The sequence below is a fragment of the Psittacula echo genome (genome assembly GCF_963264785.1).
Source record: "Psittacula echo genome assembly, chromosome: 3".
NCBI classification, from domain to species: Eukaryota; Metazoa; Chordata; class Aves; order Psittaciformes; family Psittacidae; genus Psittacula; species Psittacula echo.
In genome coordinates, this window is record NC_137736.1 from 7,333,124 (window position 1) to 7,350,835 (window position 17,712).

The 17,712-nt window shown below is 46.3% G+C and overlaps 1 protein-coding gene across 1 annotated transcript; it reads left to right on the forward strand.

Annotated features, from left to right (window-relative positions):
• Positions 1 to 518: 518 nt before the first annotated feature.
• CTC1 (CST telomere replication complex component 1) lies at positions 519 to 16,473 on the forward strand (the record flags this gene model as incomplete). Its single annotated transcript, XM_080612688.1, has 24 exons — positions 519 to 539; positions 614 to 765; positions 3,257 to 3,503; positions 4,393 to 4,589; positions 6,126 to 6,270; positions 6,655 to 6,957; positions 7,131 to 7,259; positions 7,611 to 7,837; positions 9,288 to 9,462; positions 9,548 to 9,748; positions 9,980 to 10,106; positions 10,305 to 10,419; positions 10,688 to 11,150; positions 11,505 to 11,594; positions 11,861 to 11,998; positions 12,129 to 12,199; positions 12,987 to 13,096; positions 13,426 to 13,591; positions 13,839 to 13,925; positions 14,010 to 14,169; positions 14,647 to 14,711; positions 14,970 to 15,132; positions 15,274 to 15,400; positions 16,322 to 16,473. The coding sequence occupies 24 exons, from the start codon at positions 519 to 521 to the stop codon at positions 16,471 to 16,473; spliced, it is 3,831 nt and encodes a 1,276-aa protein (XP_080468814.1).
• Between the last annotated feature and the right edge of the window lie 1,239 nt (positions 16,474 to 17,712).

Here is a 17,712-nt window from a genome sequence, read left to right on the forward strand (position 1 = left end):
TAACAGGCTGTTTCAGATTTATCACATACTGTCATATGAGTGGAAGAGGCACACCCTTCAGTGGAGCTTCAGCCTTCCATAACAAGAAAAGCATTTCTCCAGAACAACAAAAGCGTCAGAGGAACCCCTCTTCCTGCACCCCGCACAGAAGAATGATCTCACAGCCCGCTGCATGCTTGACATTTACACTAATATCAAACGCCTCAGCGCACTTCCCATCTCTTCGCAGAACTGGTCAGGCCACGCCGCGCTCCCTCCCGGCCGTCTCCCTGTGCTCCAGCCTGCGGAGCCCTCACGGGTTCCGTTTCTCGCCAGCGTGAGGAGTAAGAACCGTTTCCCAGTGAGCCGAAACACTCCCGCCACCTCCATCGCGACACTTTACCTCAGAAGCCGCGACCGCCTCCGGCGGCGGCCATTGGCCTGAGCGGAGGGAGGGGGCGGAGACGCGCCCTGCGCGTTTCCCGCCGCCTCGTCTCCACGGTAGTGCTGTGATTCGCACTTTCGCCCCAGGTGCCGTCATGGCGGAGCCCAGCGCGGCGGTGAGTGTCCCAGCGCGGCTCCGCGCCCTCCCTGCCCCATGGCGCTGAAGGCTCGTTTCTCTGCTTCTCCCTAGGAGCAGCGCTGGCTGCAGGCGGCTCAGGATTTCAGCCGCCGAGCGCTCCCGGCCCACGAGGGGCCTGGCGCAGCAGAGGCGCCGCCGCTGCTGGACGAGGTCCTGCGGTGCCTGCGCAGCGCAGTTGGCGGGGACCTGCCGCTCGGCTACAGGTGACAGCGGGGTGGGGAGGCGAGGCGAGGCGAGAGGAGGGGTGAAGAGGAGCGGATGGGCGGGGCTCAGGCCGCCTTTCACGCCCGCGGCATGGTCCGGAGGAAGTTACACACGCACACACGTGCAGGGCCAGCCGGGGGCCGGTGGAATGGGGCTGGCGGGGTCCTCCCGGGAGCTGGGAGCTCGGCACGGCGGCTGCCGCGGGACCAGTGCTACTCGCTCATGTGCGGTGCCTGCCGCGGATGCTGGGTGTGGGAGGGATGTTGTCAAAGGCAGATAACTACATGCGTGTTCTTGGCTTCGGTTCGCCCCCGGTCGCTCTTGCGGTATTGGTTAAGCGCCGTTATCTGCAAGTCTGCAGTAGGGAGAGTGTGTAGCCGAAGTGGAGCATCTCGCTGATCCTGCTGGATCTTGCTTGTCTGCTGAGGAAGCTGTGCCTGGGCATGGTCTCCAGGGCTGCTGGCCAGCTGAGGTCTGCATTCAAGTGTGTGGTCTCCCAAAGAGGACAGTTTAGGATAGCATGATCCATATTTTAGCTGGTAAAAGGCTTTTGTGTGTTTACCATCATGAAAAACACACAATTTGCTGAGACATCCAGATTGGAAAATGTGGCTCATCTGGATTTATTTCTCTCTTGCTCCAACTTATGGTGGAAGAATGTCTGTTAAAACCCCTGGCACAGCTGGTTTGGGGAAGGTCAACTGGAATTGATTAGGGTCTTACGGCCTTTAATTTTGTACTAATGGTTTATAAATGTAGATGATGCATCTTTCAGACCAGCTAAACTGATTTCATCTAAGCCATATTTTTTCTATAGACTGTATTTCACAATGTTTAAAACAGAGTTTGGTTTATGTACAGGAGAATTCATCAGAAAAAGCTGATATTTATCTTGCATGAGGCCAGTGGTCTGTTTGTGAGCAGCATTCTCCATCCACAGTCAAGCTCCGGATTACCAGAAAAGTTCATTTAGTTTTCTGGATGTGATAACCAGGATCCAGTGCACTCCTGTAGTTTTGGTTTCTCTCAAAAAGCAGCCAGCACATATGATGTAAACACAACCAGTGCTGTGTTCTCCTTGTAGATCATAGATACCAGTATTATTACTGGTGCTGTTCTGACTCTGAGCACAAAGGAATTTGCTTATGTTATTTTCAGCTAATCTTGAACAAGTGTTCAAAATCTGTCTAGACAGGCCCTCAGTGACATGCGTTAGTGGTGGCCTTGGCAGTGCTGGGGAGTGGTTGGACTTGATGACCTTAAAGGGTCCAACCTATTTGGTTCTATGATTTATTGCTGATGCAGACCCATTGCTCATCTAGACTGGTTTCTGGCTTTGAACCCTTGATACCTGAGTAATCAACTGAAACTCATCAAATTCATACTCTCTCAATTTGATTATGTCCTGCTACTGAGCAAGTGGGTGTTGAGAATAGAGTTCCAGTTTCACAACCTAAAATTGTCAGCAAACCTCACTGGAAACAAGTATCAAAATCACTAACTGGAGGCCAGTTTGTATTCACTCTTTCAGTCTTTACGTTATCATGGAGAGGGGACTTCCGTTAATGTATTTATGTTATCATCATGGAGAGGGGACTTCTTTTAATTCTCTAGAATGCAGAGCCAGGAAGTAAACGGTGATGAATGCTGCCAGGATCATACACTGAAAAGGCTTAGCATCTACTGAGAATGCTGCCTTGCTCTCCCATATTTGGTACTGTGGCCAGTCTAAGCGTGATAGATGCTAAGCTGTGGATGGCCTCACATGCCAATTTGATGTTACATCTCCTCCCCTCACTCTCCAAAGCCAGGAGCGTAGGTGGGAAGTTTCAGGGCTAGCTTGGCTCTGATGTTATAAGTGAAGGCCTAAGATTACTGGCTTGTTGTCTCTCAGTTTTGTACTGTGTAAGCTATTCACAAGAGAGAATTTGTTACAGAACTGTCACAATCTTCATCTAGAAGTTTTCAACCCTGCTTTAACCGGAGTTCATCAACTTCAGCACACAATGATGGAATTAGTCTGTATTTACCTGTGTTTGTAACTGGTATGTAAACTGTTTGAACAGTTGTTGGGGTTTTCTCACAGTCTCCCATTCAAGCTAAAAATGCCTGAATTAATAACTGTTCTCCTTCCCACCTCCCTCCACACACACATGTACTAGAAAATACGTTCCATTTTCTTACCCTTCAATTATTTTTTCCCCAAGTCTTCTGCATGCATGCTCAGGTAACCATAGTAGCAGAGAATGTCTGTTTTCAGAGAGGATGCTCAAGCAGCACAGACATGTTGACTGAGCTGAGAGAGATCATTGATAAATGCCAGTGAATGAGTTGGTTCTTGCCATGTGGTATCATCAGACCATACCAATAGCTGAGCCTTTTTTGACTTAGCCAAGCTTTGTCCACTGCAATGATCACTGTAATCCCTAAACTTTGTAGACTTGAGTTTTTCCTACATCCTTCTATAGTCTTGCTTCTCTTTTCTTCTAGTTTCATCTCCATCTCTGACCTGCAGCATCAGCAGCGTGTGCCATGCTGCAGCCACCTGACCTGGAGCACTAATGAGTTTAAAGAATGGGGTCGTCAAGGACAAGCTGCTTTACCCATGCAGAGCACTTTGCCAAGGACTTACCTAATTTTGGTTGGCTGTTTAACAGATGGAAGGCAAGAGAACAAAGAAAAGTTGGTAGATGGTTGTCTATATGTGAAAGACAATACTGGGATAATCCCGTGTGAGGTATGTTCTCAAGTCTGAGGAATCCTGGTTTTATTCCCACTGGTGGGGCAGTGTCACAGACCACTGGGGCTTCAAACGGTCTGCCGAAGTTTAGTGAGGGAAATAACACACTTGTATAACAGGCAGGAAAACAGGTCCTGGGGAGAGGATAGAACATGTCAAATTTGTCATTGCTAGGAGAATAAATATTGGATGCACTGTCCTGGAGAAAAGAGGCAGCCTAATGTACGATTCTGTTAAATTCTCAACAGTACAAGGTGGCCTGGGAGACCTGGAGGTTGTAGCACTCTCCTCTGTTTGATCTAACTAGTGGAGCAGAAGTAACTTTCTGGAGAGTTATACTGGGTGCTCAGTGATGCATTGATGACATTCTATCAGGAAGTAAGAAGTTTGCTTGATAATTGAATTAAAAGTCTTCTGAAAGTCATTGCATGGGGAGTCTAGACAAGAGGTAACCCCTAGAAGTGGTGATGAAAGAGGGCTGAGGTTGTGCTTTCCAAGGAGATGAAGAAAAAAAGCTATATTGGTATGAACTTCTAACTGAAAACAAAGAAAGCAGGTGAGAATTCTAGAATAGTCTGAAAATAGCTAAGCCGTGCAGTGAATTAATGATCACCTAGCCAGGAGGATGCAACTATAACCCAGGAAATGCTAGCTGTAGAGCTCAGCAAATTTGTTCCAGATTTCCAACTGCAAGGATGGAAGTTCTCCATGCAAGATAAGAGTGTCAGCAGAAAACACCACTCTCATATAGAAATGAAGCCCAGTAGTAGAACAAGAGTTTGTGATGTGCGTGCAAGTGCAAATTAGTAATGCACATTGTAAGTAATGCTGAGAAAACATACTCTTAACTCATCTCAAGCATTTATCTTGTTATCTTTTGTCTTAGCTCCTGCATTTTGAACTTGAGTGGCTGGAGTCACTGTTTCTCTTCCCAAGCTGGTCATATATACCACAGACAGACAAGAGTGCAGCAGGGTATTTGGAAATCCTGTTGGATCCAGTGCCAGTAAATCTTCTCAAGAAAGTACCTGACAGCATTCCAGTCACCTACCAAGCATCAGCCAAGGCACTGCTTACCTCCAGGTAAATACTTAGCATGCTCAACTCCACCATAGCACTGTTGCTCTGGTTTGGCAGGTACCATGAGGAGCACTGGCCGTAGGAAGAGCTGAATTCTGTTTCTGCCACAGGTGGAAGCATAACAGTGAGTGGTGGAAGTAAAAGTAATACAATTAGGCCACTTTTCATTAATCAGTTGTTTCCCAGGAAGCTTTATTGGAAGTTTTAATTCTGTATTTTGACAAACTAAAGCGAATTTAAATATTTACAGGTATATTTTGATATTACAGAAAGGACATGAGAACAAAGGGATGATTCAGCTTTCACTGAGGCTGAAATTCACTCTTTTGATTAGCACAACTTTTTCTTTGACCATGAACCAAAAGTATTATAAGTATTATTGAAAGTAATTCTAGATTCTAATGTGGAATTAATATACACCACTGGTCAAGTTCTTGTCAGATTGCTGAGATAAAGGTTCCAGTTAAATGTCAGCTGCTAAGATTAACTGTTGTCTTTGGTGTAAATAATACTTACAGTATGTGAAAATGTAGCCAATGGAATTGCAAATCTCACTGAAGTTGATAATTTCAGGTTGTGCTAGATCATATTTTATCTTCTTGAGTAGAGAATTCTTGGTGTAATAACAATAAAATGTCACTAGTCAGGCTGCTGTAGTTTCTTTCTAGTTTTGTTTTAATTGGGTTTATCTGCTTTAATTTAAGATGAAGTGTTTCACGTAGCTCACCAGACCTTTCTAAACAAGAAAACTTTCCCTGTTTCAGTGTACATTCTCAGAGCAGTTCCTCTGCTGTTACCTGATAGTTGAACAATTTTCCATGTTCTTTCTTTAAAAATGTTACCAATAAAGTGCTGGTATTAGCGTGTGTGGGCTTCCCTTTTAAGAAGTCATAAAGATAGTAAAGTGTGTGGTTAAGAATCAAGGGTGTGTTTGTTCACAGAGGGATATATTCAAGTCCAATTGGAGTTGAAATGAGAATGACGAATGTTTGAATTTTTGGTTTTCATTTTTTGAAATGAAGGTTTGGCTGCCGAAATGTCACCTCGCTCTCCTCTCTCATCTCATCTACTTTCAGTTTTGCTGCTCTTTCACCCTGTGCCAAGATTGCTAGGAAGACTCCATTAATGCTCTCAAGCCTCTTTTGTTTACAGGTGTAGAGCTTCCATGGTGTCACATTCCATGGATCGACAAAGCCAAGTTCTCTTTTCTGCTGAAGCTTGTGACTTCCCCCCTCACCTTCCCTTTTGATCTCTAATTAGTCTCTTATTTGTGGTAAAGCTTTTTAAAACCTGGCTGTTGTCATGGAACATGTGCTGTATTCAAATGTGGAGGTTTTGTAAAGTGTCAGATGGTTTTAGCATATAAAACTAAAGAATTTTGCAGGCAATATTGTTCTGAAAACCTCTCTGAGAGGTGATCCATGTTGGATCCTTTATTTCCAGAAAGTGCATGCTGCAGAGTTGTTTATTTTGCTTTTGAGACACTTTGGAGTTCTTCTTTCATCTCTGATTTCCTTTGCCTCTTCAATTGTCCTCTAGGAGTCCGTGTAAGAAAAGATCAAAGCTCACTGTGGCAGGTGAATTGACCCAGCGTGGGCCTCTCCTTTGTATTCACCACAAGACATTCTTCTTTCTGTTTCTGAAGTGCTGTGTCTCAGGTGTTTGGGTCCCTGTGCTGGTGCAGGCAAGTGTTTGGAATTTTGCTCACATACTCACTGTCTGTATCTGTATATGTGCTACTTGATTAATTCTTTGAAGCTTGCCCTTGACTTCCTGGTTTGATTTATTCTTCCTTTTACTAGTGATTTATTTATTTAATTTCATGCAGCCTACAATAGTCCTTGTGTGTAAGAAGTCTGGTACTCTAGTTTTATACCCTGCAGAAATATAGCCCTACTTCCTTATGCAGTTGCAGTGGTCCTAAACATCTTGCAGATATCACCCTTTTGCTAAGAGTATGAGGCAGTCCTCTTGAAGGAAAAGGTTTTTTGAGTGGGGTTATCAGGGTTGGGAAGAAGTTTTTCCAGTGCAGAAGATGCTGATGTTGCTTTTAATTTCACTGCTCTAGAAGCCCAGCCAGCTGGCATGGCATCATACCCTCCAGTTGGGTCGCAGGTATGCAATCACAGGCCTGAGCCTGACCAGCCTGAAGAAATCTGGACAAAGGATATTTATTACCAGTGATTCTTCCAGCCTTCTGCTCTACTGTGCAGAGCAAGTGAGGGAGCAGTCACTGGACAGTGCTTGGCAAGATGAATCCACTCAGTCTTCTTCCCTTGAGGCTGCTGAGCAGCTCAGTGACATCTTGGAGCTGAGAGTTGAAGAGGAGAGGCCAAGATCAACCAAAGAGTCCAAGATCATCTCATATGTGGTAAGGATTTGTTGGGTTACCCTTCTCCCGCTCATGCTGTAGGGTTTCAGCTCCTGGCCTGCAAGATCTTACTTTTCATCATGAATTTATTTCCTTATTGCTCAGGCCTGTGAGACTCTTGTGTTCTGGGGCTCTGTACACTCCTGTAACTTTCTGTTTGCTTTCTGTTTTAGGGATTTGTCACCAAAATACTCAATATCCAAGCTGGTCTCTTTTTACTGGATAACAAAGTCTGCTTGTGCCTTGCTTACCAGCAGTTGTTGAACTCTGCGCGTGGACTCCGACCAGGAGCATGTGTGGAGGTAACTTGTGGCTTAGAAAGGCATAAAGCATTCAGTGGAAAAGACTTGGGCCCTGGGCATAGCTTGCCAGTGTGTGGGTTAAGAAGTGGGTTAGAAGACTATGGAAATGTTGGAATTATTTCAGCAAGCCAAGTGTCTGGAACAGAATTGAGGATCTTGCTGTCTAGGTTTGGTCGAGTGTTGAAATGATGATTATCTGATTCCTCCCTAAGCAGTGCCAGGTTCCTCAGGCCCATTTGATTTATAGATAGTCCAGTAGAGTGATAAAGGGTTTGGGGTGAGGTGATAGTTTTGGGGAGTGGTGGCAGCCCAGCTATCTCTTCTCTTAAGTTGTACATTTGTGTGTCTCAGCTCATCAATGTCCACCTCCTGCAGAAGCCTCTGGTATCCTTTCCTTTCATTGTACTTGGTGCTTGCCTGAGCAGCAGTATTGTGCTGAAGAGTTTTTCAAGGCTCAGCACCCCCTACCAGCCACCAGCCTCTTCTGGAAATCTCTACTTAGAGCTGCTCTTCCGCTACAATCTTGGTATGCCACTCTACCTCTGGCTGGTGAGCCTCCTGGAGACGTTCAAGGAGAGGTGAGGACAGTTCTTCTGAAGTCAGCCTATGTGTGAAAGTGCTTCGTCAGCTACCTGGGTGTCTTCTAGACCAAAGGTTCATAAAATTACTGTGAGGGATACTAATAGCAGCAGTAATTACTTCTGGTTTACTGGCTTCAGTAAGCCATTCATCTAGATTTCACACAGTATCCAGTTGCTTGTACCTTGCATTTGCTCTAATGAGAAAATCCTGTACATTTTTCAAGTGCATGTGCAGTAAGCCCACTGGTCTCAGGAAGTTGCAGCACTCCTGCTCATGTACTCTCCTGCCTAGGAAGTTTTGTCCTGACATATGGAACCACTGTAGGGATGTCTGCCTGCCAACGTGGTTTGCTTGGCAAGTCAAGGTGGACACAGGCTGGAGTTGGAAACTGCTGCTACAACAAGATAACAACAAATATAAAGGCTTTTTTGTCCTGGCTGCTCAGAGGAGCAGCTGCAGCTGCTCAGCAACCACTTTGATATATTCTGAGTATGGCCAATAGTGCAGGCATTTGTTTGAGAGCCTCTGTCTTAGCAGAGGTCTTCCAGACAGCTTCGTGCTTTCCCTGACAGCTGCACTGCGTAACAGCTGTGGGCCGGTTTCTGGATTTATTTCTGGGTTTGTTCTGGAACTGTTACAGTTGATCACTAACAGCAGCCTTGGACTTCAAAAAGGAACATTTATGTATTTAATCTCAGGCAGTCAAGTAGCAGTTTATAGAATGCTCAGTCTTCCCGTGCTTTACGGGCACTGTGGAATTTTTACGCTTTCCAATCAAACAGCTTCAGTTTTGCCCTGGGAATGATGCTGGCTGTAAGTTTCAGTTTTCATTAGCTTTTTCACTTTCTTTAAATGTGAGTGCTTTGCCCTGCTGCTGCTTGAAAGTTGTTGCAGTGAGTTAGTTGCTTACCTGTCTTTGAGTTTGCTTTCTGTCGTGTTTTGACCGGCAGTGTGATCACTTCCAGACCTTCAGAAGCAGTGAGCTAAACTTGTGACAGGATCACAATGCGAGGACAATGCTGGAAGCAAGGCAGCCTGTGGTTGTTTCTGTCTTGTGATTTATTTATTGCATCCTGTAAAAGAAAGCCAAGTACACCTAACATGAATAATCGTACCAAGCTTAGGCAAAATACGTGGAGGTCCATTTGTGTGGCTTAGAGGGAGACTATTTTCAGGTGGTTTGGGGTGGGGTTTTTTGTCCACTTGAGTTTTGAGATTTTGCCAATCCTTCCATTTGTGTACATTTCCCTCTTCCTTGGCTGACATCAATCTGCATCGCCCTTAAATGTTCCTTTTTTAGTCACTTCATGTTCTTTTTGTGCTATCCTTAGTTCTTGTCCCACTGAGCACATTCACCCATAACAAGCAGAAAGAATACTTGAGTTACATGCAAAGCTCACTAAGAAGCAAGGACTGCTAATGCTTTTTGTCATCATTTTTTTCCAGGTTTTCTTGTTTCTTTGGGTGCTGTCACCCATTGCTTTGCTCCATGCACCGAAACCCTGGAGCTGCTGAGAAGTTCCTTGTCCCCCTTCTGCAAGCTGTGGTCCCAGATAGAGAGGAAGCAAGAGATATTTATAGTGAAATCCTAGATAGAATACACCAGTGTCCCCTGCAGAAGGTGAGTAAATGGTCTGTGAGCTGCTTTCTGTTGGCCTGATGGGAACAAACTCAGCTGGTTCACTTGTTCTTTCTTGTTTTCTTAGTATTCAACCTTGAACCCTCCATGCCAGGCCCCATCTCTGTCTGCAGTTTGGCATGTGGCAGAACAGAAGAGCTGGGAAGGCTTCAGTCCATCACAGTTGCTCTCCCCCTTGGAGGAGCAGCACATGGGCACCCAGGAGCTGAACCGCAGACTAGCCTGGTCCTACTGCACATTCTCAGCAGGAAGTTTTCAGCCCCGACTGGTAAGTACCTTGTTCCCTTTACTGTGTGTGCCTTGAGATTTCCCAGATCTCCCCATGCCTTCCAGCACCCTGTTTGATGCATGCCTGTTCTTCCTGTTCACAATGACACTGTTTTTCTCACTTGTGTGTTGAACACAGGCCAAATTCAGGCTGCTGCTATATGCAGTTTGATTTATAACCTTCCAAGATGGGAAGTGTTTGATGCTCTTTGCAGCTTCCTTTCTATTGTAGATACTACTGGGTGTGCTGAGAGCCTCCTCCAGGAGCAGTTCCCTCCAGCTGCAGGACAAGAGCAGCACGCTGCCCTGTGTGATATGCAATAGGGATGGTAGCCCCTTTGCCTATACAGCTCTCATAGGTATGTCTCACTGAGTTCCATTTGAGAGTGTTGAGTTTCTGGTGTTCTGCCATCCAGCTCCAAAACGAGAAAGAGGAGGCTTAGTATGGAGACGCTGAACTGGCACTGCCTGGCTTTGTGACTGTAAAATGATGAAATCGAGCTTACTGGTTTTATGTTTCCTTTTCATTAGCTCAGCTCCTCTCTCTGTGTTTGCAGGATCGCTCTTGCAGGTGGAGACCTATCAGCTCATAGTGGAGAGATTCCTTCAGACTGATTTTCCCTCCTGGGAGCACCTGGCAAATCTGGAGCATGTAAGGGAGAAAAAACATAGGTGAGTCCCTTTATTTGGTGCACAAGTAAAATCATCCCTCTTGAGTTCCACAAGTATTTTGGACTATGGCAAAGCTGCTGATCAGCATAGTATGTTGTGCCAAAGCAACTGTCCTTTGCTATGTGCAGAAAGGGATCTGCACATAGGACCCTTTCCTGCTGACTACTTGTGGGATACTCACCAGAAGTGCTTTTCCCAGAAAACTGCTTCTTTTGGATAACCACCTGTCAGGAACAGGGAGTTTCACTGCTACAATTTGTCATTTCAGTGTCTACGTGCAGTTCTACTATGAGGATGTTCAGGTTCTCCGTGCTGCAGAAGGACAAATCCAGAAAAGCCTTGGGAGAGGAAACAGCTCCTCTTTGAGGAAGAAAGATGGTGGCAGCTTAACGTCTGAGCTGGAAACCCCAGAGGCAAAAATGCTCAAATTGGAGGATCCCAAGCCAGATACTCGCAGAGATGAAAATTGTCAGGGGGGGCAGAGCAGCACTAGGACAAAGAGCTGTGTATCTCACCTCTTCTTGGTTATCCAGAAAGAGGGTCTTATGTTTCGCAATTACCAGCTACCCAGGAAAGACGATGGAGAAGGATGGGAGCTGCAGCGCAGTTTCCAAGCCACGGTGCTGTGGCTGGGCAGACCTCGGCTTTGGAGCCACCCCAGAGAAATTGGGAATCTACCAGAGCTGGAGGAGAGTGGCTGTGATGGAGAAGAGGACATGACACGGCAAGAAGTGAGGCAGGAGGCAGCTTTGGGGTGTGGTTTGATAAGGCTGGGAGCTGGCTCTTCAGGGAGCCCATGTCATAAGGAAGTACCTGGATTCTCAATCAGTGGGAAAGTGATTTTTGTGTTGAGTACAGATGCATGTTTATGCAGGCAACTTCCTTGTGCCATCCCAAGGGAGTTCCATCTCTTCTCTGTCTTTCCTGTAAATGCATTCCCCTTCCCTTACCCTCGATGGTGCTAACCTTACTTCTCAGCCAAGACATCTTCTGCTAGGCTTGCTCTCTTCTTGCTGTCTTTTAAATTTCCTGCCTTATTCCTAACATTCCTCATCACCTTTTGTCTCTCTCCCTCCCCCCGCCAGGCACTACTGCTGTTTATGGGGAAGTCTCTACGATGGTTTCCATTTCTGCACCTGGATGGGCTGTATCGCTTCATTGTGCCCCACTGCTTGGTAAGAGAGAGGTTTCCTCTTGGAGACTTGCTGAACTGCATGTCAAGGAGTCGGAGGGTGACTAAGCTCTTTTTGAGGCTTGGAATTCCCATCCATCTTGCCAAGGAACTGCTTCAGTTCTGTGTTTGGTTAAAATTCTTGGAGCTCTGAGTTCAAAAGTTGAGTTTTTTTTTAACTTTGAACCGTTGTTCTTCAGTTTTTTCCTACATAGCTTTCATCTCCTTCCTGTAACAGTCTTCTTTCTTGCCTTACCACTCTTCTCTCAGGACTTGGAAGTGTTTGACAAGCTTTGTTTTCCACCTGTGCCAGTAAAGTTCCTGAGCAGGTCATCCTGCCCCCTGTGCCTGCCTGTCCAAGATACCTGGCACTTACAGCATGTGACATGGATCTCCTGTCTGCCTGAGGTAAGTGCCTTATTGCTCAAGCGTCAGTAGCTTGACCTAGCTCTAAGCATGCAGAGCTTGTCTTTACTACTCTGGCTGGGGACAGCTATAAAATGCAATCCATCTGAGGCTGTGTCTCCCCCACTTCTAGCTGACAGCCAGGTCAGTGCTGACAGGCACGGACCAGAAAATTTCCTCCATTCCAGAAGTACTTAGCAACAGGTATGTTGGTCTGCTCCAAATTACATGTGACTGTCTTAGGGAATGGGTCTGTATTTATCTTTACTGGAAACAGATTACATTAAGCAGCAATGAATTATCTGCCTTAAGAATATGGTTTGGAAGCCCTCCTATGTGCAGGCAGTTCAGGCTGCCCCTGTTCTGTCTAGCAAAGCTAAAGGAAGTGCTGGTGACAAGACTGCAGAATGGTGTCCAGACAAAATTTGAGCTACTGCTGGTGTGGACTAGGTCACAAAGGTCTCTGCTAAATTCCTGTCAGAAGCAGGAACAGGCACAGCAGGGACACTGAGGCTGAATATGTGATGGCTTTTGTTGTTTTTTGATTGTTGTAACATAACTTGCTCAAATACTAGGCTTAGAAGGTTGTCTGTTCAAGAGCATGTTTAGATGTTTAATCTGGAGTGACAGGCGTGCACACTGACATCTTCCCCAGTGCCTTATGGCAAACTGAGTTTTGATTTGCTTGGCTCCTTCCTCTAATTAAGGAAAACAATTAGGAGTTAAGCAGATAGGAAGGCTGTAATACCTCTCCTTTTTCCTTCTTCACTGCTGAGCCTGAAGAAGCAGAAAGCAAGGTAAAGGAGCCTCTTGACCCTGGGGTGGGGTAGGATGCAATAAGCTACCTTTAGTCCAGTAATTCAGGTGCTCAAAGGCAGGTTCCCCTGAAACCAGGCTCAAGCAGCAGCACTCCACCCTGTCCTTTACAGCCATCTTGAAGGCAGGCCTTTGTCCACTCTCTTTGTCTTCAGAAATCCTGGTCTGCTCTCAGTTTCACAGGTTCCCTTGCTTCCTTCTCTGGCAATATAGTGGAGAGGACCTTGTGTGCATCTCCCAAGACCGAGAAGCCACCTGTGACTGTCAGCCTTCAAAAGCAGAAAGGTAAGATTTTGACAGCCTGTCAAGTAACAACAGATTGATTCTTGCTTCTCTCTGTTTCAGGGACAGTGCTAACTGTGCTTCTATATCTGACAATAGTGGAAGTATGCCAGGGTGTTGCGCCCCAATGCATGTTAGAGGCCTGGGAAACTATGCTGCTTGTGTGTTGGGATGGGAATGAGAAAACTCTACCTGGAAAATCTGGGAGGTGGAACAGTGATAGCCTCATTGTGATGGGAGGGAAAACACCTCTAGCAGATCCAGCTCAGTGACAGGTTATGCTACCTGCATGTGAGTGAGCTCATGGTGTATGTGGTGCTGTGCCCTCTCAGGGAGTCTGCTAGCCAGTGAGCACACCATGAAGCTCAGCGTCTCAGTTGCACCAGGCTCCCCCGTTGTGTTGGACATTTACATTGCTTCCACCTATCTGCAGCATCTCTGGGGTTTGCTGCCTGGAGCCACGATCATCTTCCAGAACTTGGAACGCAAAATCTCAAGGTACCTCTGTCTTTAGAGCCCTGATCTAGGCTGCTGACCTCTCTTACTGTCTTTGAAACCATCTCTTTAGTCTCTCCTCTCATGTGAACTTCCTTTATCCCTTGTCCATACCTTCGCATGTCCCAATCCCTTACTATAAATTATTTTCCTACCATGTTACAGATGAAGATCAGCCCAGCCATCTCAAGAAAACTGAGAGGTTTGGTTTCTGCAAGCTCTTTCTGACATCTACTCTTTCATATTGCAGATTCTGTAATGTTTATTGCATCTACATTGCCTCCAGCTGTGTGAGCATCATATCTCTGCCAGCTTCTCCCCTACCTTTTCCTTCCAGGTGAGTTCAGCTTCTGTTCCCACCGTACAGTGTCCCAAGAAAGGTTTCTGTGTTCCAAGCTTCTCACATTCCTGTTTCTTCTAGTCCTGCAGGAGAAAACTCTTCCCCCTCACTAGTGTTTCTATCCAGCCTGCAGCCTCACCTGCAAAGCCTGCCCCAGGCACGGATTTTATGCCACTTGTCCTGTGTGCTGACTCTGTCCTTGCAGTGGCTTTGCTCACTTTGCAGCAGCATCTTCAAAGAGGTATTCAAGCTTCTACAGAGATAATTTGTGAGGAGCTTTGCAGACTTTCTACTCTGACACATCCTTTGCTACCATGTAGGAAAAAAAAAATAAGAGTTCCTGTCCCAATTCCAAACCCCCTTTTTCCAGTGTCTGAAAAGGATTTGCATATTAAAAAGGGACCAGAGTGGCAACTGATTAGAAGTATGTATCTCATGCCAGGCAGACTGGCAGCTGAAGTGAGGGTACTGCAGGGGAGAATCATGCTCTGTTAATGCTCTGCTTTTCCCATACTCACTGCTGTTGGGGTTCAGCAGTTTGCAGCACATGATTTTTGTCTCCATACAAACCTTTCCCAAGACTGTCATTGGAAATGCAGTGAAGTTTCTTAATCCTTTGCATATGTGATTAAGGGAGGGCTAAAAGAAGCAGTGGCCCTTCCCCTTCTCTCTCTTATACCCCTCCCCATACATAGCTGTAGCTTTACTCTTCCTTCAGGGGAGGTGCACCCGACACAGTCCACCATGTCCATCACACACTGGAGTGAGGCAAGCCAGTGCACGGTAAGCACTGTGGAGCTTGGGTATGGGAAGAGGTGTGTAGGAGGGAACAAATTACACCACAGAGGGGAGAGGAAAATCAGATCAAGGATGAGATGTGGACAGAATAGCAAAGATAGAAGTTAGAGTTGTCATGTCTTCCCAGGTGTGACCAAAGCTCCCACTCTCTTTACTGAGATCCATTGTCTGGGACATGACCCTCATGAAGCCAGACGTTGTCCTGACCTCCTCCACATCTTGGTCTACCTGCTCTCTCCTTAGGGTGGTGGTAGAGGATGGAACGGGTGACGCTTTGGTGCTGTGCCGGAACCAGCACGTGGCAGCAGTGCTGGGCCTGAGCCTTCTCGAGTGGGAAGTGCTGCAGAACTGCGTGCAGAGCCGGGGCAGTGTCTCCATTCAGCACGGGGAAGCTACTGGCACAGGGGTGAGTGGGTTATTCCAGTAGCAATAGCAGTATGCTGGGCTTGAGCTTCAGCTGGACTGGGTCTCCCTTTGCTGTAGGTGTTCCAGAGGCTCCCTGCCTCTTTCTGCACATTAACTGGCAACACACCCTTTCCTTCCTCAGTGTGTAGAGGAACCTGAGGATCTCATTGCTTGCTACCTAAGGAGCCTGTGCAGGAGTCCTCTCATATGTCGCCCTATCCTGCTGGATTTCAGCCTAGACAGGAAGGCCTCTAAGATCCTGCAGCCTGGTAAGCAAGCACTGTTGGCTTTAACCTGGGAAGGAAGGGAGGAGGCATCTCACCAGGCTGGGGAAGGAAAGCTGCCACAAAGCAAGGTCTGTGGAGGATTTCCATGGAATTGTGAACACTGTCGTGTAGAGCTAAGATGTGTCTTAGCAGAACCATGGTTACAAAAATACAGAAATAATGTAAATGTCACTATCTGCAACGATATTATGCATTGTTTTTTTCTACTTTATACAGAAACATAGAGCTGGTTTAGAGCAAGGCTCCCAGCCCATGGATGGCATGGGATTCTGGCCAGCCAGAGTTACTGTGCAGACCTCTCAAATCAAGCGGGTTTTAACCTTAGGCAGGACAGCAGGTAGTGTCAAGACTAAGTCTGGAAACCCTCACCATGGCCACAGAATTGAAAGGGCTGAGAAGTTTTGAATCCATGGGTGTTGGTGCCTGAGTTCATGCTGCCACAACTGTGCAGTTGCTGCTTTAAGGGACATTTGTCTTAGCCGTTTGCTCTAGCACTAACATTTGAGTATGTGTTCCAGGCACTGCAGGGGCTGATTTGCTGAGCTAACCAGAGGATGTTCTTCTGTGTAGACATTATCTTTTGGCTGTCATTTAACACAGTCTGTAAGGCCAGGTTGCTGATAGTGATAGAAGGTATAAAGCTCAGTGCATCAGCTATGTGAGCAGCACATAGTTCACAGCATTTCACAATGTAGTATGGTTTCCTGCAAGTTGCAGGGGTGCTGGCCAAATGCATTCATCTGCTTACATCCTGGATTCATTAATTGTGCTGTCCTTAGAGGTTCAGCAGATGCCAAGCAGCTGCTGTAAGGCCTTCCTCCCCCAGCAGCTCCTACAGCTGTGTGCTAGAACAGAGCAGGAGCCCTAGGCTGAGCTGTTACAGGTTGTCTGTTTCCCCTTCAGTTCCACTGCAGCTCAGGAATTTTCGATGCGATGAAGTGGAATTTGTGTCACAAGTGGGACCTCGGCTGAGCCTGCTGTGCCTGAATGTGAAGGAAGTGGAACAAGACACCTTGAGCTATCTGAACAGCAAGAGGATGAGAAAGGACGTCTAGTCACTGCTGAGTGGGAGCCACTGCTGAACATCTCTCCCAGTGGGAAAGGAATTATGGAAATGCCTGCTGGGATTAGGAGTTTCTTTTAATCTCCTTTCTAGTGGGAGCACAGGCCTGTGAGCACAGGGTGAAGGGTGCAGCCAGGAAGCTGCTGTGACTGGAATTCCTGAACAGTCATTCTGGACCATTGCCACCAGTGACACTGGGTTACGGTTTGGAAGAGAGATGTTGAATGCTTCCTATGTGATAGCCGTTACTCTGGGGCTAAGGCACACAATGTGTGAACTTTATGTGGTAGTATCTACTAAATAAAGCTATTAAAATGCCATTTAAATAACACTGTATCAATATTAAGGGGGCTTTGCTGTAAGAGCCATGAGGCAGAACATAGATCCTTGGTTCATGAGCCAGAGCCAGGCTTTCTGCAGATCAGCTACAGTTTCCACAGGGGAGAGTAGTCTTAACCTAATTGCAATTACTAAACTGCTGGGTTTAAAGCATTTTCTTCCTCCAAAAAGAGAGGGGAAGTGAAGAAATTACAGTTCGGAGATCAAATCACGGTACTAAAGCACAGGATTATACAGTCATTGTTTTGCAGCTTAAACAGTGGCCTGCTATGGGGCTAGTAACAGGAGGAAGGCAGTGAGTTGAGATACAAACTCAGCATGCTACAAGCTTGCCCATCTCTTCTTGATGAGGAAGGAGATGACTGCCAATGCCAGTGTCCATGGTGGCATGGCAGATCAGCTGATGCAGCGTGTGAGATCACTGTTTGAAGAGATTCCTCTCCTATCTGCTTGCAGTGATGACCCAAGTGTTCTGGGCTTGCTTTTGGCAAAATAACATCCACATCCTTCACCTCTGTTCTCCAGGCTGGTAAATTCCACACACAGTTACTCCCTGTCCTTACGCAGCGCGTAGTGCCAGCAGCATCGTTGAACAGCTGCTCTGTTTTGGGTTTTGTTTGTTCAGTGTTTCTCCCCTGTCTTTTCCCCCTTCCCTCTTCGTCTGAGCTATGTATTAAACTGCAGGTAGTAGGTTTACTGAGCATGTGTGAAGTATCTTCCCTCTCAAGGCTTGCTGCATGAGTGGCACAAGACCTGACAGATGCCACCATTCAACAAAGTTCTGAGATGGCATCCTTAAAAGAGGTTGCCAAAACAGAGATTTATTTAAAAACGAATAAGGCAAATTGGTCTCTGTAATTATATCTGTGTTTAATAACTGTGTTTACCTTCT